The sequence below is a fragment of the Condylura cristata genome, unplaced genomic scaffold (genome assembly GCF_000260355.1).
Source record: "Condylura cristata isolate star-nosed mole 26May11 unplaced genomic scaffold, ConCri1.0 scaffold00024, whole genome shotgun sequence".
Classification (NCBI taxonomy): domain Eukaryota; kingdom Metazoa; phylum Chordata; class Mammalia; order Eulipotyphla; family Talpidae; genus Condylura; species Condylura cristata.
In genome coordinates, this window is record NW_004567125.1 from 18,273,062 (window position 1) to 18,294,590 (window position 21,529).

Below are 21,529 nucleotides of genomic sequence, written 5' to 3' on the forward strand. Positions count from 1 at the left end.
CAGTCTGCCTGTTCTGTTCCCCACTCTGTCTCTGGTGAATCTTCTCACTGCCCCTGTACCTCTGGCCTGTACCCCAGTTCTTTATGCATAAATAAATCTTTTTTAAAAAACCATCCTTTTGCCAAAGACATATTTAGGAGTGGGCACAAAATGATTGTTTTTTAACTTTTTTCTATCTAATTCTGCTGTAAAAGAATTTTCCTTGCTCAAAGTGATAATCAATTGATTCTAATCAATTATACATATAGAATTAGAGTCTGGATACTTTCTAGGCTGGTTTATCCTTCCTGTCCTTTTGCAAAAATTAGCAGATACATTTTTTTTCTTTTTAATTTCCATTTCTTTTCCTGCACAAAAGCCAGCATTCTGTACTCTATTGCATTCTGTCATTTAAGAGATTCTGGAATTCATTTCATATCAGTTCAGAGAGAGCCCCCTTGTTCAGGCTTCACAGCAGCTTTGTATCCATGTGTGAATGTACTAGAGCTTGTCTCTGGCACCAGGGTCAGTCTCTTACGTTTGAGCATTTTGACAGTATTCGATATTTTACCATTATGAACAGAGCTGCTGTGGTTAGCCTTGGTTATAAATATTTTGCTATCATTGGAGTTTTGTCTTCCAGATGAATCCCTAGAAATGGTATTGAGAGCTAAACGATAATTGCACATGTAATTTTGTCAAACATCACCAAATTGCCCTCTGTAGGGATTGAACCATTCCAACCAGTATTAAATGAGTTACTGTTTTTTTCAAAATTATTTTCAAGAAACTATATTGTCAACCTTTTGGATTTTTCCAAGTTGATAGACAAGAAATAGAATCTCACTGTGATTTTAAATTTGCACTTCTTTTTAAAAGTGAATATATTTCATATGTTTAAGGTCTGCTTTAAGAGTTTTTAAATATCATTTGCTCATCTTTCTACTTGATCTCTGGTCTTTATTTCTCCATAATGTTTTAAATTTCTCTCAGTATTAACAGTGATAGCCTTTTTGTTTTGTTTTGTTTTGTTTTGTTTAATGTATGTTACAACCTCCCCTCTCCCCAATATTTTACTTTTCATCTCTGCTTAATTATTTTTGATCATGCAGTAGTAGTTGTTTCTATTTGTCTGATGTCTCTTTGCCCATCCCTTTACCTTTCGGCATCATATTTTAGCTGTTTTTTTAATCTACATGGTATTAGGTTGTACTTTATGAGTCACTGGACATTTTTTCACTTAAATAGGCAACTAAAATTAGCTTTTATTTATTGCTATCACTGATGTTTGTTCTTAACTCTGTCATATGTTTTACAAATAATGTCTAACCTAGTTTACTGTATTTCTTTCTCTAAATAGTGGCTGCTTTTTCTTTTAACTTCCTTTTGCCTATAGGAAGGCTTATATTTTTGTTCAGTGGTTACTTTTGTAAATGAGCAAATGAAGAGCATATTAAACTCAAAGGGAGTAGAAAGAAGAAGAGCATAAAATTTTGAGCAAAAATCAGTGGTTCTTTGGGGAAAAAATGATGAACCTCTATCTGTATTAATCAATAAAAAAGGGAGCAAGAAGACACAATTTTTATCAGAAATAAAAAAAGGACACCACTACAGATTCCTTAGAATTAAAAGAGATAATAGAGAACATTATGAACAAGATTTTGCCAAGAAATTTAACAACTGAGATAGAATGGAAAAAGTTGCTTGAAAAACACAAATTGCAAATACATATTCAAGAAGAAACAAAATTAGAATAATACTATCTGTGAAGGAACCTGAATTCATAATTTTAAAACCTCTCTTTAAATTTAAGGAAGAAATAATACTGATCTTAATACTAATCTTACAGAAAATCTTTCAGAAAGAAAGGGAAAGGTTACCAGCTCATTTTATGAGAATATAATCACCCTGCTATCAAAACCTCAGGTTCTAAAAGAAAACTACAGATCAGTATTTAGAAGTATTATTTTCTTAACCTAGTTATTTAACTCAAGGATAGACTTCAATGCTAGATTTGTCTTAATACTAGGTCATTAATATCATTTTCTTGTGGATGAGAAAAGGAGAAGTGACATTTTAACCAGACTTACCGAAGCATTATTTTTACTCTTTGTTCTTAGTGCCAAACAAGTATTTTCTCACACAGATTTTCATATCTCGCAACCTCATGTTTCCTGTGAGTGATTCATAATAAATCATGTTGAGTTTTCATAAATTTAAACTTGGTGATCATTGATATTTATATCACTTCTGATTTATAATCACTAAGTTGGGGAGAAGAATTATGCTCTGACAATATCCAAAAGAATATTCAGGCACTTCACAAAAATACCATATTTGTGTTAAATAAGAAAAGAGAAGTTAGAGGAAAGTAAGAAGCAGCCATACCCAATATTTTGCCTGCTATGAAGGCCAGCACACACCATTTTGAAGGTAGGCCCTGAACTTGGCCACATAGGATTGCCAAATTAAATGCAGACTACCCAGTTAAATTTAAATTTCAGATAAACAGCAAGTTTTAAAACCTGTATTTTTATTTGCTAAATCTGACAACCTATCACAGAGAGAAAATGCAACCTCTGTATCTTACTGACTTGTCAGTAACCTAGGCTAAACAACATTAGCTAAAATTCACAGGTTTCCTGTCTGATTTTATGAACCCCAGAGGATTTCTCATTCAGATATTTTTATATCATGTATGTATCAGGAATGTATGTGTGAACAGATGGGTGATTATATCTAATAATGATAAACATAAGTTTATCACTGAGAAGCTTTGAATGCACCGATTACTTAACTTTTACCCATAAGTTGAAATGGCAGTAATAGTACTACCTTCTTGTGCAGTATAGTCACAAATCCCAAGATCTTAAAAATCTGTATTTTGCAGTGCTTTGGGCCTCAAAGGTTTTCATGGGTCTAACTGTATCCTCATTACATTCATTCTTGCTTGTGAAATTGTTGACACCGAATTCTTTTTTTTATAAAACTGGTCCGTTGGTATTTCTGCCCTGGACTGGCCCTTTGAGAGGCTACTCTTCTTCCTCTGAAAACTTTCCTATTTTTTCTTTTTTTATAATATGCCTTTTATATACCTGGAGATAAAACTTGGTAAGTTAGTTTTGCTTATTTTCAGTATAAATTTTGTTTTGATACTTTTGGGTAAAGAATATAATATTTCTTAAATTGCTTGAATTAGAATTGCTTTTTGAATTCTAATTATATCCTCTGTACTCTCTTGTTCCTCATTTTCAAAACTAATAAACTTTCTTTTGAAAGCAGTTTTAGGTATATAACACACAGCAGAAAGCAGAGATCCTATGTACCCCCATATCCATAGAGGGACAGTGTTCCCTGCTGTCCACACCAGAGTGGTACATTTGTTACAACTTGTGAACCTGGCTTGACTTGTCGTTATCACCCAAAGTCCAGAATTTACATTAGGTTCATTCTTGGCGGTTCCTTCTATGGGTTTTGACAGATGTCTAATAATGACATGTATCCACCATTGTAGTATTGTACAGGGTAGTGTCAATGTCCTAAAATTTTTCTGTGCTCTATCTACTATCCTTGCTCCCTTTTTTGTTTGTTTATCTGATACTGTTTTGAACATCAGCTCCATTATAGAATAGGTTGCCAAATAACCCTGAAGAAAAAATAATGAAATAAAAAATACGATCACAGGGCTGTGTCTTTTACCTGTCTTTTAACAGGTGATGGAAAGTGAAGAATTTATGTTACTTCCAGCCAATCAACTCATTGATATAATATCTAGTGATGAACTAAATGTCCGAAGTGAAGAACAGGTGTTCAATGCAGTGATGGCCTGGGTCAAATACAGTATTCAAGAAAGACGACCTCAGTTACCCCAGGTATGATACAAATATTTCTTAAGTAACTGCTTTATACTGAATGAAGTAATACGTATTTTGATTAGCAAAAAAAAAAAAAAAAGTGTCATCACTGTTCCTTACGTTAGACTGTAAGAAAGTGAGAAAATTACTGTAAGATTGCCCATCTGTTTCCTAAAAATGAAGGAAATATGTGATCAGAAGCTTTTTCAATATTTATCTTTCTGAATGTTTTGCTCCTTTGCTTCCTTACTGTTTTGCATCAACTCTAGGGTTAGGCAGTAGCACACATCAGAACATAAATAGTACAAAATGAGCAAAAGCAAGGATGGTGATTATCATGCTTCCCTTCCCTGTGTCTTAGAAACCACACCATATGGTTAAAATTAGAGAAGCATGATATGGGCATTAAGTGGTCACTTATTATGACAGTAACCTTTAACAATTTAGCAGGATATTGTTCTGGACTATTAATGAACATCCAGTTGTATAAGCTATTATAGAAGAACTGAAAGCTTAAAGCAACAATCTAAAGTGATGTTCATGTACTTTCAGCTTTTTTTGATCATTCTAATTGCTGAATTGATGGTTATAATAAACTTAACTTAGTTTTAGTACTTATGACTTTCTCTCGCTCTTCATTATTAATTAATCCATTAATAAATTAAATGCCAAATTAATTGAAAACACAATAGGGGATCAAAGGTTATTTATTCTCCTAATTATCTTGTAGACATGAGTTCATGCCTGTAATAGTGTTTGTTATTTTATAGGTACTACAGCATGTTCGCCTGCCCCTGCTCAGTCCCAAGTTCCTGGTGGGCACTGTAGGATCCGACCCCCTCATTAAAAGTGATGAAGAATGCAGGTATGGATGACGCTAGGTGGGAAAAAATTAACAACTAAGCACTTATTTTTCCTCCTTTTATTTTCCTATTTTCTCCCTTATTTGTGTTCCTTTCTAAAAATTGTATTTCTTAGTGCTGAACTCAGGCAGTATTTAACAGGTTTTTCTTCTGGGCTAGGGTTAAAAGGAAGAGATGGAAGAATAAAGGACCAACTTCCAGTGTCCCATTTCATTAGTTTTTTATGTGTGATGCTTATTGTTGTAGAAGTGGCAATAAAAAGGTAGATTTCTAAGATTTTAATGCAAGCTTGAATTTGACGAGGCGAGTCTACTAATATTTTTTTCTTGAAATAAATAATGCTGTTGATTCTGTCAGTATGTCAGGAATACTTTTTCATTCCATCACATATGCCCATTTAGGAAATAGGTCCTCCCTTGTTTTCTAAGATTATGAACAGAGTTAAAAGTGTACCTATGGGGCCCTCCCTGGTGGTGCACAGGGAATTAAAGCACAGAACTAAGAAGCTAAAACCACTTCAGCATGAGTTCAATCCCTAGCCCTGGAAGTGATCCACATGGTGCAGCAGGCCTCTCCTGTCTTGCTCAATGCTCCCTTCAGCTGTATATTTCATCAGTCTGCCTGTTCTGCTCCCCACTCTGTCTCTGGTGAATCCTCTCACTACCCCTGCACCTCTGGCCTGTACCCAAGTTCTGTATGCATAAATAAATAAATCTTTAAAAAAAATAAACTTTAAAATAAAAAAGTACACCTAACTCCTAAAATAGCTATGGATCAACTTCACCTAGAGCTTAGTGAGGCAGTTTCATAACATTTTTTGATTGAAAGAAACTCTAAATACTTTTACAAAGCAAATAAACAAAATACCTATTTTATAGGAATATCTCTGTAATATGTATCAAATTTAATAAATTGCTTTTACCAATGCGCTGACCTTTAAACTACATTGACCTTTAAGTTTCCGGGTAGCTAAAGAAACTTGTTCGAGAATCAGGAATCTCTAGAACTAGGGGTAGAGCATTTTCTATAAACTGAAGCTGGTCCTTTTTAGCAGGAACTATTATTGAAAGGGATATTAAAAGTTTATCTTTTAAATTAGAAAATAAGTATCAGTTAATATTCCCCTAAAGATTTGTTAATAGCAGAAAGAAAACCATGTAAATTATGTACACTCCTCTATAATATGTAAATCACATTATATTGATCCTGGAAGCAAAGTATTTATGAAATCACTTGTAAGAGAAGGAACTACCTGATAATCCTGACCTCTCCATTCATTAGCTGTGTGACCTTAGGCAAGTCTCTTTCTGTAGTTCCTTCATCTATAAAGTAGGTTTGTGGATAGTACTTACTCCAGAGGGCTATGATGGATTTTAAAAGAGTTAATATCTATTAAGCCCTTAAGACAGGTTCTAGTACATAGTTGTATTTTTGTTAATTTTGTATTGGCTTGCTAATAGTGCACTTTCAAGGAATCCCTGAATATCTTGATTAAAATTATTTTAATTTTATTAAAATGTATTAGATCAGTTTTTGTTTTTAAGGCTGAGAAAGCTAGAAAAAACTCTTGGTTATTTCTTGGGGCTTTGGGGTGGGTGTTGGAGGAGGGAGTTAGGGTAAATTTATTTAGAAGTAAACTTTGCAAAGCCATATATTGAAAAATACATTGAGTCATATCTAGGACTAGCCCAGTAATAAATCATTCTTTGTTACATAAAATAACTTAGAGAAATGAAAATATACTATAGTTTTCTAAACTATTTCAAAGTAGAAAGAGAAAAGAGTATTAGACTAAATTTGCTTAAGGCACTAAATCCCAGTTTGTATTAGGGCATTATATTTAACAAGTGTAATTTACTAAGTTCGTCTCATAAAGTAACTTACAAAAGAGAAGAAATCTTTTCTTCCACAGCAGATTTGTTGAGCATAACTACTCATTACAGTGCCAGATAAAAATTAATATTAAATGAGGATACAGTGTTTCTTTTTTAGCAATCCAATTTTTACCACTTTACTGTATCAAATATATAGTGCCATGACAGATGCTGCTTTGTCCCCGTTGTGCAGAATCTAATAAAATTCACTAGAGAGGAATAACTATTTTAGTTACTATTTACTGTTACTGTTTACTTACTAATTACTAGCAGTTGGTAATTGTGTTGTAATTTTTAATTTCCCATAAGTTACTGTTGGCTCCAAGCATGTTGAGTTTTAGGCAAAATTTGCTTCAAGAATATGAAGTCATGATATAAATACTGTGACTTACCTGCACTTAGTGCTTGTTTGTGACTCAATGTTGACTGACATTCATGATTTTGTTTGATTTATGCTTGGCTTCCTTTGTCCACTTACATATTCCTGAACCTTATTGGGGTTTGACTATGTTGTTCTGACATTTGAAATAAAGAATTTTTTTCACAGGGACTTGGTAGATGAGGCTAAAAATTACCTCCTATTGCCTCAAGAACGACCACTAATGCAAGGACCAAGGACTAGACCACGGAAACCTATTCGATGTGGAGAAGTACTTTTTGCAGGTCTGTGACCAATATACCGTGACCAAACTGAATATTTTTGACAACTTTTATGTATTGCTTGGGTTTCATTTCCATTGTCTTGTATGTTACCTCTAGTGACTTTTTTTTTGACGATTACATTGAGGTTTGTGTTTGATGGTCTGTATTTGTGACCTATTGACTGGGTTGATCTCCAAACTCATTCTTATGGTCCATATTTTTACTCTGTTCCTCCTCTACATTGTGTAATTTTGGTGTCTATTACTTCTATATGAAGCTTGTTGTTATTTTATAATATTCCCTTTAGTACTTATTTCACGACCAGTTTAATGTGACATACTCTTTTAATATTTGTTTTTTTGTAAAGTCCCCTATCCCTCTTTCAGTCTTGAATGATAGTCTGGACAGAAAGTTTTCTAGATTGGAAATATTTTTCTGAGTATCTACTACCATTCCCCTCTTGCCTGTAAAGTTTACACTAAGAAGTCCATATATGAACTAGTTGTGTTTCCTTGTATGTAAATCTTTCTCTGGATACTTTTGGTATTCTTTCCTTGTCACTAGTTTGTAACTGATTATAATAATGCCTTGGGGTAAGTCTGCTTGACATTATTTTGGGGGGATTCTTTGGGGTTTAGATCAGGATATATGGAGATTATAGAGATTCTCAGTTATTATTTCTTTGAATAAATTTTCTATGTCTTTCTCTTCTCTTTCTGGAACACCCAATTATGTGGATATTATTTCTTTTTAAAGAGCTCTTACAATGCTTGCTTTCCTTTTTATTCTCTTTTCTCTTTGCTGGTCTATTTATGTGTTCTACACTACTGTGCACTCAAGTTCATTGATTTATCAACTATCTATATTTGTCTGCTCTTGAACGTAGACGTATTTTTTAGTTCCATTATGCCATTACTTAGGTCCATTATCTGTTTGAAGCATTCTCATCTTCACTCTATCCTTACTATATTCCTGCTTTTGTTCATCATTGTTTTTATTTCAGCAAACATAGTTATAGTTGTTACCTTATATTCCTCATTGGTAAGTTACACAGATCTGCTCGATTGAGACTTCTTCCAGGTTTTTTTGTTTCACCTTTTGGGTATGTTCCTATCTTTTCATTTTTAGGTTGAAATAAAGAGTTTTCTTTTCTCATCCTGATACACTGACCTTGTATGTAGTTCAAAGGTTGCAGGATATAATCCTAGATTATTTACCTGGGATCCATAGAGGCTTCATAGCTTGAAGCCTCTACAACTGTTCAGATGACCAAAACACTAATGCCACAGTGGGTAGAAGAGAGCAGTAAGAGCAGTAGGGTATAAGGAGGTTACTGCAGAATTTAGACCAGAGTTTGTAACTTTCTGCCTCTCAAATACAGATCCTTGCCCTACAGTGCTCACTTCTGCTACTAGGGCCCAGGTGCTTTGAATTTGGTTAGAGGTGCTATACCATTTTATTGTTATCTTGGCTTTGACCCTCCATGGGGGTGAGGCAGGTGAGCCAGTCTAGCCCTTCCCACCAGTTGAGACTCCATCTATTTACATCTGGTGCCCCAAGCTCAAGGCAATAATCACTTCTCACAAACTTCACACCAGCAGTCAACAAGACTTCGCTGTTCTCAGGTTCCCCTATTTATGAGTGCACTGTTTTTCTCTCTGACTCTGAGTGCCTTGATCTTCTCTGGTGTTCTTCCTCTGGCCTAAGCCCTGCTTTCGGCCCCACCCCCACCCCACCCCCCACTGTACTATGGATGTAGACTCTCCATTGTGCACACAGACTCGCATCTACCTCTCCAGTGCAAACTCCTGCTTAAGGCTAAGGGCCATTTCTTATTTATCTTTTTAGTTTCCATAATGTTTAGCAGTATTGTATTCAACAAAGATTAATTGCATGCTGTGATCCTGAGGGACACTAGTGAGTGTTTAGAATCAGCCTACTGTGATTAGTTGGAAAGGAAAATCATAAGCATATGCCTGTAGCAACTATGGATTACTTGTGTCACTTTATATATAAACAATAACCTATTTTTTAAATGACAACTTGTTTTTCTGATTATAGAAGTGAATACACATATCATATAGAAATTTTTATTAACAAAAATAATAAGAAGAAAAGTTAGGGGCCTCCCTGGTGGCACAAGGGCTTAAAGTGCAGCACTATTAAGCTATCTGCAGCCACAGCATAAGTTTGATCCCTGGTCAGGGAGCTGATCCACATGGCACAGCAGACCTCTCCTGTCTCCTCTGCTGCTTCCCTCAGAGTTAATTGCAGTAAATCTTCCTGTTCTGCTCCCCACTCTGTCTCTTGTGAATCCTGTCACTCCCCGTACCTCTGGCCTGTACCCCAGTTCTTGTGTGCCTAAATAAATAAATCTTTTTTAAGAAGTTAATTCATCTATCACCTGTTTTATGCCATCAAGATTTCTAACTTCATCTGCAGCAAAAAATCACTAGATCTTTTCCCTTACAGTTGATACTGGTTTTCCCTGCTTTGTCAGTCGTGTTATGTTTTCCAGATCTTAGCTCCAGACTTGAGTGGTACAGTTCATTTACATTATTTTAGACCTTGACCCTCTGTCACAACTTATAACTTAATCCTTAACTTGCTTTGGCTTTCATTGCAATTTATTTTTATTATCTTTGGAATCCCATATCACCAATTCTCACTTAGCTTTGGAAAATTGGGTCTTTATTCATCACTCTGGAAATAAAATAAACCCTGGAAGCATAAGATCTCTAATCTCCCAGGAGTTGTTTCACTCAGGAGCATTTAACTACTTTTGGTGCCTCTTTTTATGGCTTTTGCTCTTACTTTCCACTAAGCTTCTTAATGCTTAACAATTTTTTGTTTTTGTTTTGTTTGATATTCTTGGTTTTGGTTTTTGCCCCGGTTTCAATCAGCCTTACCTTCATTGTCACACTTTTTGATTGGCTCTCTTTTTGAAATAATTCCTTTAAAGTTATTATCTTGCACATATAAAATACATGTCTCCCTTTTTATCAGTTTTCCATTAGGTACATTGATAAACTGAGAGTCCTTGTAGCAAGGACTATGTGTACACTTACTTTACTAAGTACAGTGTACTTAGCTTGTAGATATGTTTCAATGAAGCTGTCACCTGTAGTCTGGGAAATCATAATGCATGCAAAATCACCATGATGCAGTGAAATTGAATAAACCCTTTACTCTTCCTGTCTCCATAAGTCATAGGAGAGATTTCAATGCCCTAAAGGACTATTTTTTTTTCTTGTATTGAAAACTGTTTATGAAGTAGTAATTTGATTTGGATCCAGTAATCCAATAAAAAACTAACTGTAATGGCGCCATTATAAAATTGTGCCTAAGATATAATGACTAAGTTGTTCATCTCAAATGCTTATGATCCTCATATTTTGCAGCAATCTTAATTTTCTAGTTTAGGATGTTTTCTCTGATATTGAAACTCCTGGCATATATCCTAGAACAAAATTAAAATTGAACCAAAACAGTATACATAAAAACTGCCATAGTCTAGTGTTAATTATTCTGATTCAAAAGTTAAAATATAAAAAATAAAAAGTATACAGCACATTGAGATTTGAAGTAAGTTTTCAGATCCAGCTAGAAGGTTAAAAATTTTATTCCCGTTTTAGTCTGAGATCCCTCCTAGAAAACACTCATTTTCAGATGTTCTGAGATTAAGATATAATTTTAATTAATTTTTTAAGCACCAGAACCTATCTTTCATTTAAAATTAAAATAAATTGTCTGAAAAATAACAAATGTATCTGCCGTAATCATATTTGTTTTCATGGAGTACTCAGACAAGTTTTACAGCATTTGATTTAAACCTGCAATTCTGAGCACTAACTATAGAAAATAGAATTCTTCTAAATGTTTTCTGATCTTAAGTGTCATGCTGGATAATGTAAGAGTCAGCACAGAATGTAGATTAAATAGGAAGCAAAATATTTTGTTATATACATCATAAGAATTTTAATTATTTTCAGTTATAAGAGGATCTAATAAGAGTACATTTAACTTTTTTATTTTTATTCCTTATTCTGTAAATAAGTAGTCTATGGAATATCCCCAAGATCACATATCTAATAAAGGCAACACTCAAGCCCCAGTTTTCTCACTGAACAAGTTTTGCATTCTTGTCATTGAATACCATATTACTTCCCAATTTGATTTGAATTGGTGTCCTTTCCATATTCCATAAAATACTAATACTAATGTATTTGGGAAAGTAAGTAAAAATTCCAACAATCCCAGTACAGTAACTTATATTTTGACCTGCTTTTAGAAAAGTCTAAGTATTAGGTAAAAATTTAGGTTAGCAGTAAGTGCTAGAGTCTATGCTTTAAGTAGGTATCTGACCATTTCTGTTATTTTCCCAGTTGGGGGTTGGTGCAGTGGAGACGCTATTTCCAGTGTTGAACGATATGACCCACAGGCCAGTGAATGGCGAATGGTAGCTTCAATGAGCAAAAGGAGATGTGGAGTTGGGGTCAGTGTTCTTGATGACTTGTTGTATGCAGTAGGAGGCCATGATGGATCCTCTTATCTCAACAGTGTTGAAAGGTAAGGTTTACTTGAAATTGTTTCTCTACTACTCACAAATGTAACTTGCTGCTTTTTTGCTGCACCTATGGCACTAGCTGTTAACCAATCCATTCAGCATGACAGGCAGGTACTTATCTGTAACCCTTATAGCATCTGAAGATTTAGAGGTACAGACTGAGTAGCTAGAAATTTTTTTAAATGGATCAGCTGCATACAAGTGTTTTAAAATGAATAATTCAAAATAAAGTGATGAGTTAAATAAAGAAATGAGTGGAAGTGACTAAATATTTACAACTTAATGACAATTGGCCCATATATCAAAATGTGTGGAATGCAACAGAGGTATTTTAAGGCAAATCTATCATAATATACATGCATTCATTTGAAAATACAAAAGATGGGAAAATAAGTAAATCATGCTTTTATATCAAGAAGTTATAAAAAGGAGCACACCTAATAAAATTTAAAAAATATTATAAGGGGCCTCCCTGGTGACTCAAGGGGTTAAGTCTCAGCACTGTGAAGCTATCTGCAGCCACTGAAGCATGGACTTCAATCCTGGCAAGGGGGTTGACCCACATATCGCATATTAGACCTCTCCTGTTTGCTCACTGCTCCCCTCAGCAGTGTATTTCAATAGATCTGCCTATTCTGCTTCCCACTCTGTCTCTAGTGAATCCTCTCACTACCCTCCTGGATCTCTGGCCTGTACCTCAGTTATTGTATGTATAAATAAATAAATCTTTTTTAAAAATCAGGGAAATGCAAATAAAAACCACAATGAGATACCACCACACACTAGTGAGAATGGCACACATTAAAAAAGCAGGAAATGACAAATGTTGGTGAGGATGCAAAGGAAAAGGAACTCTCCTACACTGCTTATGGAAGTGAAAACTGTTCTAACCACTATGGACAGCTGTGTAGAGGTTCTTCAAACTACTGAGAAAGGAGCTACCAAATGATCCAGCAATTCCGTTACTAGGAATCTACATAAAGGACACAAAAACATTAATTCAAAAGGACACCTGCAACCCCTATATTGCAGCACTATTTGTAATAGGTAAGGTATGAAACAACTCAAATGCCCAAAAATAGATAACTAAATCAAGAAGATGTGGTGTATATATACACAAAAGCAATACTATTTAGCAATCAAAAAAGAGAAAGTCATGCTATTCATTTGCAGCAATGTGGATGGAGCTAAAAGGGATCATTCTTAGTGAAATAATCCAGAAGGAAAAAAAAAATGGTTTCACTTACAGGAGGAATATAGTGCAACCAAATAAGGGATCAGGAGAAAAGTAACAATAGTAATAATAACTAGCAGACAATCATAAATAAGAGACATTTTGAAAGGGAGGCGGAAGAAAAGGAATCAAAACAGGGAGAGAAAAGAATGAGGGACTATGATGAAGAGGCTTATGGATAAACTGGTGGTGGGAATTTTATGGGTAATACACAATGATATGAAAGATATAAAAAATTATTTTAAAATATTTTGAGTGAACAAACAATACAATTATTATTTATGTAAAGAAAACATGCTTTCATGTAAGAAATATATGCATGAATAGACCTATGCCTGCTTAAGATTATTTTACTGAAAAGACTTGAATATTATACTACTAAATCAAAATGGGAAGAGACTAGAATTTGCGTGGAACTCAAGCATTAGTTTTATCTATAACATTCTAAAATTATTTTTAAAAGGAAATACATTCATATGTAACTTGCATGTAAAAATGATTTACAAAAAATGGAAACAAACCGGCAAACTTTGTGTAATACACATTCTGCTTTTGATGTGTTCTTTGCAGGTATGACCCCAAAACAAACCAGTGGAGCAGCGACGTAGCTCCCACCAGCACCTGCAGGACAAGTGTCGGTGTGGCCGTGCTTGGAGGCTTTCTCTATGCCGTGGGTGGCCAGGATGGTGTGTCTTGCCTCAACATTGTTGAGAGGTGACATTTTTTTTAAGTTATTCTCAGTTACTTCTAGAGGTTATAGAAGAGTCTTTAAAAGAACCAGCTTAGGATAGTAGGGGATCCACTGTGCAGTGGGTTTCTCCTAGGCCTTAAGCAAAGAGTTTGCAGTTGAGTGTACAGTCTAGAAGATGAAAACTATGCATTACACCAATTGAGCCTAAAGTCAAAGTATTGGAAACATACCTTAAGTTACATGCTACATAGGATGTCATGTGTACCACTTTTGAAATCTATTCTGATTTTTTTCCCCAGTCTACTTGAAGTGTACTTAATGAGTGACTTTGCCCAGACTTCCTCCAGGGAAATGATTAAAGTAGTAATATTCATTTAATAGATTTTATAAAGACCTCACCCTTTCATGATGCTTCAGAATTTTTGAAATAGCATTTACATGAATTGACATGTTTAAGTTGTAAACATAATTCCATCTTAAATAAAGTTACAGGTAGCTCCTGTAAGTTATGCCAGTTCCCTTTTATCTCTGTCAAGAAACCTATTTTTCCACTTTAAAAACTATGTAAGAGGACTTCCTCTTAGCATAGCAGTGACAGGCCAATTTTTTTAAATCTCCACATTCCTTCAGGAAAGCAGCACTAGATTAAAAAAAAGCTAAGAATCAATGGATGAGTTTTAGCAATTAGTTATATGACATTGTGAATGTACGTACCTCTGTTTCCTCCATGGGATTGGACTGAGGTGGCACAGGATACGAGGAGACCAGGATGAGGAATTTTCATGCCATTTACAGTGCTTAGGAGACAAAATCCTCTCTAGGGAAGGGGTCTAAAACTCAATTCCTGACTGGACTAAGGTGATCAACATTTTACCCTATCTGCCTCATACAGAAAAAAATGAATACAGGGCAGTGTGACTGTGAGTGAGTGAGTGAGTGAGTGAGTGTGTGTGTGTGTGTGTGTGTGTGTGTGTGTGTGTGTGTGTGTGTGTGTGTTGAGGGATGAGGGCATTGGATTCCATCACCCTGTTATAATGTCCATCATACAATAACAATTATGACACATCTGAAAAAAAAGAAAACGGTGTCCCAACAATAATTGAGAGGAAAATAGACCACAGAGGCAGACAGAAATGATCCACATTTAGAGTGCGAAAAAGACTTACAAAAGTATAAGTATATTAGATAACGCAGAGGAAAAGATTAAAAAATGGTAAAAAAAAATTTGAAAAATTTAGTATAGAATTGGAGTCTAAAACTAAAATACATTCTGCAACTGAAAATACATCTAAAAGTAAGAACTCATTGAATGAGGGTAACTGGGCACAACAGAAATAGACTAGACATAGCAGAACATGGTTAATGAACTCAAAGGCCAATTAATATGAAATATCCAAACAGAACAGAAAAACGGACTGGAAAGAAATTTATAAAACATAAGCAGCCTAACATACATGTAATTGAAGTTCTAGAGTGATGGAGAGGGAGAACAAGAGAACAGGAGCAATATTTAGAGAGAGAATTTTTGAGAATTTTCCAAAAGTAATAAAAGATAAGCCTTATTCAAACCTTCACCAACTAATCATAGCCTTTCTTCGGGATTTCTGATTCACCCAAATTTATATTTCTGTTTCTTTCATCTTTGTAAATTAATTCATTATTAGAATCTCTTTGGAAGTTTTCCCATATGTATGTGCTGTCCTTCTCACTTGCTTCTTAAGAATGTATTACTTACTTTATATTTCAACTGTAATATTGATATTGCTTGCTATAGAACACTTAATATAGTAACAGAATTTTCTACCTAGTAAAATACCCAAACATTATTCCAACTAATTTTGGTCATATTTGCATCTGTCGCTAGTAATTAATCAGTTAAGGCCAATAAAAAAAAAAGAACAAACCATGCCAATTATTTTAGTAAAGAGAATTTAAAATTGTTTAAATTAGCTAACAGATATTGAAAGGCTGATAATAAAAATGAAGAGAGGACACTGAAATAAATGGACTGGGAAAACCAAGGAAAGAACATAGTTATTAGAGGGCTCACCCTAGTGGCACAAGGGTTTAAAGCAAAGCACTATGACGCTGTCTCACCCCCTACTCCCCTCAGCAGTGTCCTTAAGTAGATCTGCCTGTTCTGCTCCCTATTCTGTCTCTGGTGAATCCTCTCACACCCCACACCTCTGACCTGTACCATTCTTGTATGCACAAATAAATACATCTTAAAAAAAAATCATAGTTATTAGACCCTAGAAGTTTAAGAAAGAGACACCACAGAGTGAGGCCATCAGCAGCTGTGTTGCCTGCTGCTGAAGGTCTCTCTAAGTTGAGAGAAGGTATTCTCACACTGACTCACACCTCTGGGGGAGTAGCTGCCTGGCTGACTTGAGGAGATTGTATTTTTCAAAGATGACTACTACAGCAGTACCTGCCATCGCACATCTTTTTCATGCGATTTGACTTTAATACTTCTCACTGAGAGACCTTGAATCTGAACTGGTGTGAGCATGAGAGGAGTAGTACTATGTAACTTGAGAGGCTAGTTTTTTGTTTGTTTTTTTTTTTTAAAGATTTGTTTATTTATTCATACAGAAGTGGAGTACAGGCCACAGATGTGGAGGGTGATAGGATTCAACAGAGACAGAGCGGGGAGCAGAACAGGCAGAACGACGAAGTACACTGCTGAGGGGAGCAGCGGGCGGGTCAGGAGAGGTCTGCCACACCATGTGGTCACCTCCGAGACAGGCAGGGATCAAACTCATGCGGAAGTGGCTTTAGCTTCTCAGTGCTGTGCTTTAACCCGCTGCGCCACCAGGGAGGGCCGAGAAGCTAGGTTTTAAAAGGCAGTACATCCTAAACAGTAATCTCTTGGAGCACTCACCTTTGAAGCCTTATGCTGAGGTTGCCACGCTGACAGGAAGCCTATCTGGGATGTCCTGGGGCTATGTGAAGAGATACCCAGCCACTTCTGTGGCTTCAGCACCTTGCTGTTTCGGTCCCTGCCATGATTTTGACAGCCACCACATAAGAGACCTGAGCCAGAGTTGCCTATGAAGCCCTTTCCAAATTCCTGACCCATAGAAAAATGAGAGTTAGAGCCCTCCCTGTTGGCGCAGCGGGTTAAAGCACTGCACTAAGAAGCTAAAGCCACTTCCACATGAGTTCGATCCCTGCCCGCCTAGGAGGTGATCCACATGGTGGGGCAGACCTCTCCTGACCCGCACGCTGCTCCCCTCAACAGTGTACTTGTCAGTCAGCCTGTTCTGCTCCCCCACTCCGTCTATGGTGAATCTTCTCACCACACCTACACCTCTTGCCTGTACCCCAGTTCTATATGAATAAGAAAATAAATCTTTAAAAAAAAAAAGAAATATGAGAGTTAGTAAAATTGCTATTGTTTTGAATTTGGGGGCGATTTGTTATACAACACTGGGTAACTGGAACACTGGTACTATCATCTCAGATACTCAAAGAAGTTGCCTCACAGAGCTGCAACTAAGACCTCCAAGAGAAACAAGACATGACTAGTTTTAGCAGTGCCAGAAAAAGGCTAGAAATTGAGATTAACTGGTATAATCATAATGGAGGACCAGTGCTGAGATAACACTGACAGGTAGCAAGCAGACAGAAATCTCTAGGGAAATCCTTCTGTAGGCTGCCAACATCTAGGCCTTCCTTTTGGCAGAATCTAATAGGGAGCCAACTTGGCAAAGGAGAAATGCAGCTTGCAGAATTTTGACTCCAGCATCATGTCAGAGTATAAAAAATAGCTTAATGGTGGACACTGGACACAATTTTAAGACTTTCTTTTCCTGATAACTAAAATGTTAGATTCCCTCTGCATTTGGCCAAGCAGTCTACATATTTAACATATATTTAGCATGATTTCCTACCTTATGAAAGGCTTCACTTAATAAAAGCATGCATGCAGTCTTTGGTTTCTCTCACTGCAGGTATGACCCAAAGGAGAACAAGTGGACTCGAGTGGCTTCAATGAGCACCAGAAGACTGGGCGTGGCCGTGGCTGTGTTAGGAGGGTTCTTATATGCTGTAGGTGGCTCTGACGGGACATCTCCACTCAACACAGGTTAATCCCTTCCACAGTCGGTCTGGTTCCCCAAAAGCGGCATATTTCCCTTAGAAGAGTCTCCTACAAGGAGTATTAAAAACTTCAGGTTATCCAATAATTTATTAGGAAACTTACTTTCCCTCTAGGAAGTTGTAACTATTAGCTTTTCTTCAGCTCCTTCTATAGTCATCATCTTCTAATATATTCCCATCCTTTTTTTTTTCCTCCTGCTACTTTCTAAGTTTCTGGGAATTCCAAATAAAAGCTATAACCGTAATATTATTTTATTCCTTTCCTTCCCAACCATCTCTTTAAAAAAAATCTATATTTTAACAATGAATAAAAACATTGTTATAAATTGGTTTATGTTTAGAATAATAGCTATTTTGCCTAAGCATATTGTCAATGAAGCACTCACATGAGTCATTATCTTATCCTGTCTTCCTCTTCAGTAGCTTGGAATCTAGTGGAAACATAGAGGAATGCAAAAATGTGGAAATTTTCTGCATATGATGATAAATAACTAATTTAGGAGGGTGTTCACAGATCATATAGTCTGCTCATCTCATTTGAAGATTTAAAGAGAGGGAGGCCTCAAGTCACCTAATGAGGCAGGCCAGCCAGAACTATAACTTGATACCATGCCCACCATTCTTACCTAAAGAAACAAGACCCTGGTGGAACTGTAGTGGTAGCATTGAAAGGTATACAAGTCCTTCCCAGAAGGAAATATCAGATTGTTTGTTGAAAATATGTGTTTGATGACTGAAGAAAGCTAAAGGAGAGGAAAAGTAGTCATTGACTGGTTTTTCTTTGCCCTGCAGTGGAGCGCTACAATCCTCAGGAAAATAGATGGCACACCATCGCCCCTATGGGCACCCGAAGGAAACATCTAGGCTGTGCAGTGTATCAGGACATGATCTATGCTGTGGGAGGGAGAGATGATACTACAGAGCTTAGCAGTGCTGAGAGATACAACCCCAGAACTAACCAGTGGTCTCCAGTGGTGGCGATGACATCCCGCCGTAGTGGAGTAAGTGCCCACCTCCTGAGAACTTTGAAAAATAAGTATCAAGTAAGGGTCTGGGTCAGTGAGGAGGTACCCTGTTAATGCAAAACAAACACTGCTACTTCTACTAGGAAAAAATTAATTTAATTGCTTTTATTTCAAGTAGTTAGATGTCTTATATCCAATAATATCTGTAATCTGAAAGTTGTTTCTTTTATGATTGATCTGGTATCAATTGCTTCCTGAAAGGTAACTTCCTCTCTTATCTACTACATTGTCTAATTTCATCCGTGTATATCTGTATCTGATAGTAGACTCACCCATATCTGTTAGAGGTAAATATTCTTACCTTACATTTCTAGATGATATTCCAAGTAGTTGACATACCAGTACACATATTTTGGAAGAAGCACATCTGAACCTACCTCCAGTCTCCACAAACTGCTCTCTTTCAGCTCTAGAAGCCAAATCAGACTTACCTAGATCATGTTCTCTAGATCATGAGGACCTGAATTTCAAGAGACTCCCAGAGTACTCTACTACAAATTTCATGTCATAGGATGTTGAACCTAGAGAGAAATGTAACACATAAACCAATGATTCTATCAACATCCAAAAGATGGACAGAGACAAAAGATGGGAGAACCCAGTAGTAGCTTAAGACTTCATAATCTGAGGATAAAAGGGAGTGACTTCTGGTTTGCACAAATTCGGGAACACCACTGGTACACATCCCTAAGTCAAAGCATATAAAGCATACGGTTATCTTGGAGCTTCTTGGTCACATTACACTTGTTTTCACTACTGTATTTTATTGATTATATTTCCACTCACTTAGCTAATATTTATTAGGTTCCTACTGATTGTTGGGAAAGCAAAAGTATAGCGTGCTTCCGCCTTATGCGTTCCCAGTTTAATGAAGGTAATGGAATTGTATACAGCTAGATTCTCAGTGGTGCATTTATTAGACAAAATGCTTCATGCTTTTGGAGTAGTGAAAAGGCCAGAGTAATTCAGGTGTCAGCTAGGCATGAAAGAAATTTCTATAAATAGGAGACACCAACCAGGAAAAATGTGCACGTGTGTGATATTCCTAGAACTAGCAGTTTATCCTGTATTACCGTAGCATCAGACATAATAGCTAGTGTAACTAAAATATGGGTTAGTCTGGATTTCTGGACTACCCAAATGATATAATAAGGATCTTAAACTTAGATGTTAGGGAGGCTTACAAGGTCATTCAAGGATAGTGCCAGTATGATTAGAGGTGTATTTTAAAAAGGTCATTTCAGTGACAGTTTAAAACAGGCAAATAGCAAAAGAAGTGAGAACAGTCTGGATATTCACGCTTACTTCCAGTGAATTCTTTTCCTAAAATTTAAGGAAATTTTCAGCCCTGTAAATATTCTAATCGAATATAGTCATTTTGTAGCTCCCATAATTTAAAGACTGTTCATTTTTTTTTCTTCTGTATTCAAGTAAACCAGACTATACGGCCATAAAGAATTCTTTTATTAAACAGATTTATCTAGAAACCAATCTGATCTTCCCCAATGATGGTTTGGTTTCTTCAACAGCCACTGTTTTGGTTCTGTAGGTTGGCCTGGCGGTGGTAAATGGACAGCTTATGGCTGTAGGAGGCTTTGATGGCACAACGTATTTAAAAACCATTGAAGTTTTTGATCCTGATGCCAACACATGGAGGTAAGCTTTAAACACTACTGCACATTAGCTCATTGCTTACTTGAAAATCAAAGTGAAGATGGTCAGCATATTCATTACCTCTTGCATTACTTCAATAGGGCTTAAAGTTACCTATAGTTGATGTCTTATTTTGACTTCATTATTCTTAAGTGGCAGGCATTTCACAAAATTATTTTCTTTGTAATAGTACAATTTTATAATTACAGATGGTGCGGGGAAGAAAAATCACTAGCCCCATCATGTTCAGCTGAATGTGCACTGGCTCAAAAAATAAAATGACTTGCTTAAGCACGTTAGCAACTGAGTTAGAATTACAGCCTGCTAGATCTTTGGTGTAATCTGTCAGTACCTCTTTTTGGTGTTTTTGTGGGACAGGAAAAACAAATTGAAGTTACTTTTTGAAATAAATATTTTAAAACTGATCTTTCTTCTTAGGCTTTTAAAGTTTAGTGAAATATTCTATTTAAAAATTAATAAATTTTAACTGTCACTTTTAGCAGGGTAGATATACCTTATTTAAAATAATTTACAATGTTAAACTTTTTATAAATTTATTTTACTTTGCTTCTCATTTATTAATTAATAAATCCTTCTAACAGTTCTTGTAAATCCATAAACATTTAATATTCAAAAACTTTACAAATTTAACAAATTCTCTGAAGCTTTAAACTTAAAATCATGTCTAAATTGTCACATACTTTATACTTGGTTCATAAAACTAACATGATAGATGATCTAATATATGACCAAAGTTTCTTAAACATGACAGGAACTTAAAATGTCAAATACATACATAGTCAGTTCTCAAACTTAATACATATATTAATACTGTGAGTTGATGAACTTTATATCTATACTTAATTCTAAATACTACCTTCTAAGAAAACTATTTTACTTTCCAACCAATTTGGAGTTTTTCAATAAGTTGGGTTTCTTTGCAAATCTCAGGTAAAATTTCAATGGTTGTCACTATGGAAAACTGTTTGGAGGTTCCTCAAACTGCTAAACATGGAGCTTCCCTACGACCCAGCAGTCCCACT

At 35.8% G+C, this 21,529-nt stretch overlaps 1 protein-coding gene across 2 annotated transcripts in view; it reads left to right on the forward strand.

The window, feature by feature from the left end:
- KLHL20 (kelch-like family member 20) overlaps positions 1-21,529 on the forward strand; it is a 44,441-nt gene that overhangs the window by 19,013 nt on the left and 3,899 nt on the right. For both annotated transcript variants that reach the window (XM_004688491.2, XM_012729238.1), the window contains 8 exons: positions 3,693-3,851; positions 4,604-4,698; positions 7,118-7,233; positions 11,598-11,781; positions 13,584-13,727; positions 17,661-17,794; positions 18,601-18,809; positions 20,383-20,489. In XM_004688491.2, the coding sequence (XP_004688548.1) occupies positions 3,693-3,851; positions 4,604-4,698; positions 7,118-7,233; positions 11,598-11,781; positions 13,584-13,727; positions 17,661-17,794; positions 18,601-18,809; positions 20,383-20,489 (1,148 nt within the window). The remainder of the gene's footprint in view (positions 1-3,692; positions 3,852-4,603; positions 4,699-7,117; positions 7,234-11,597; positions 11,782-13,583; positions 13,728-17,660; positions 17,795-18,600; positions 18,810-20,382; positions 20,490-21,529) is intronic.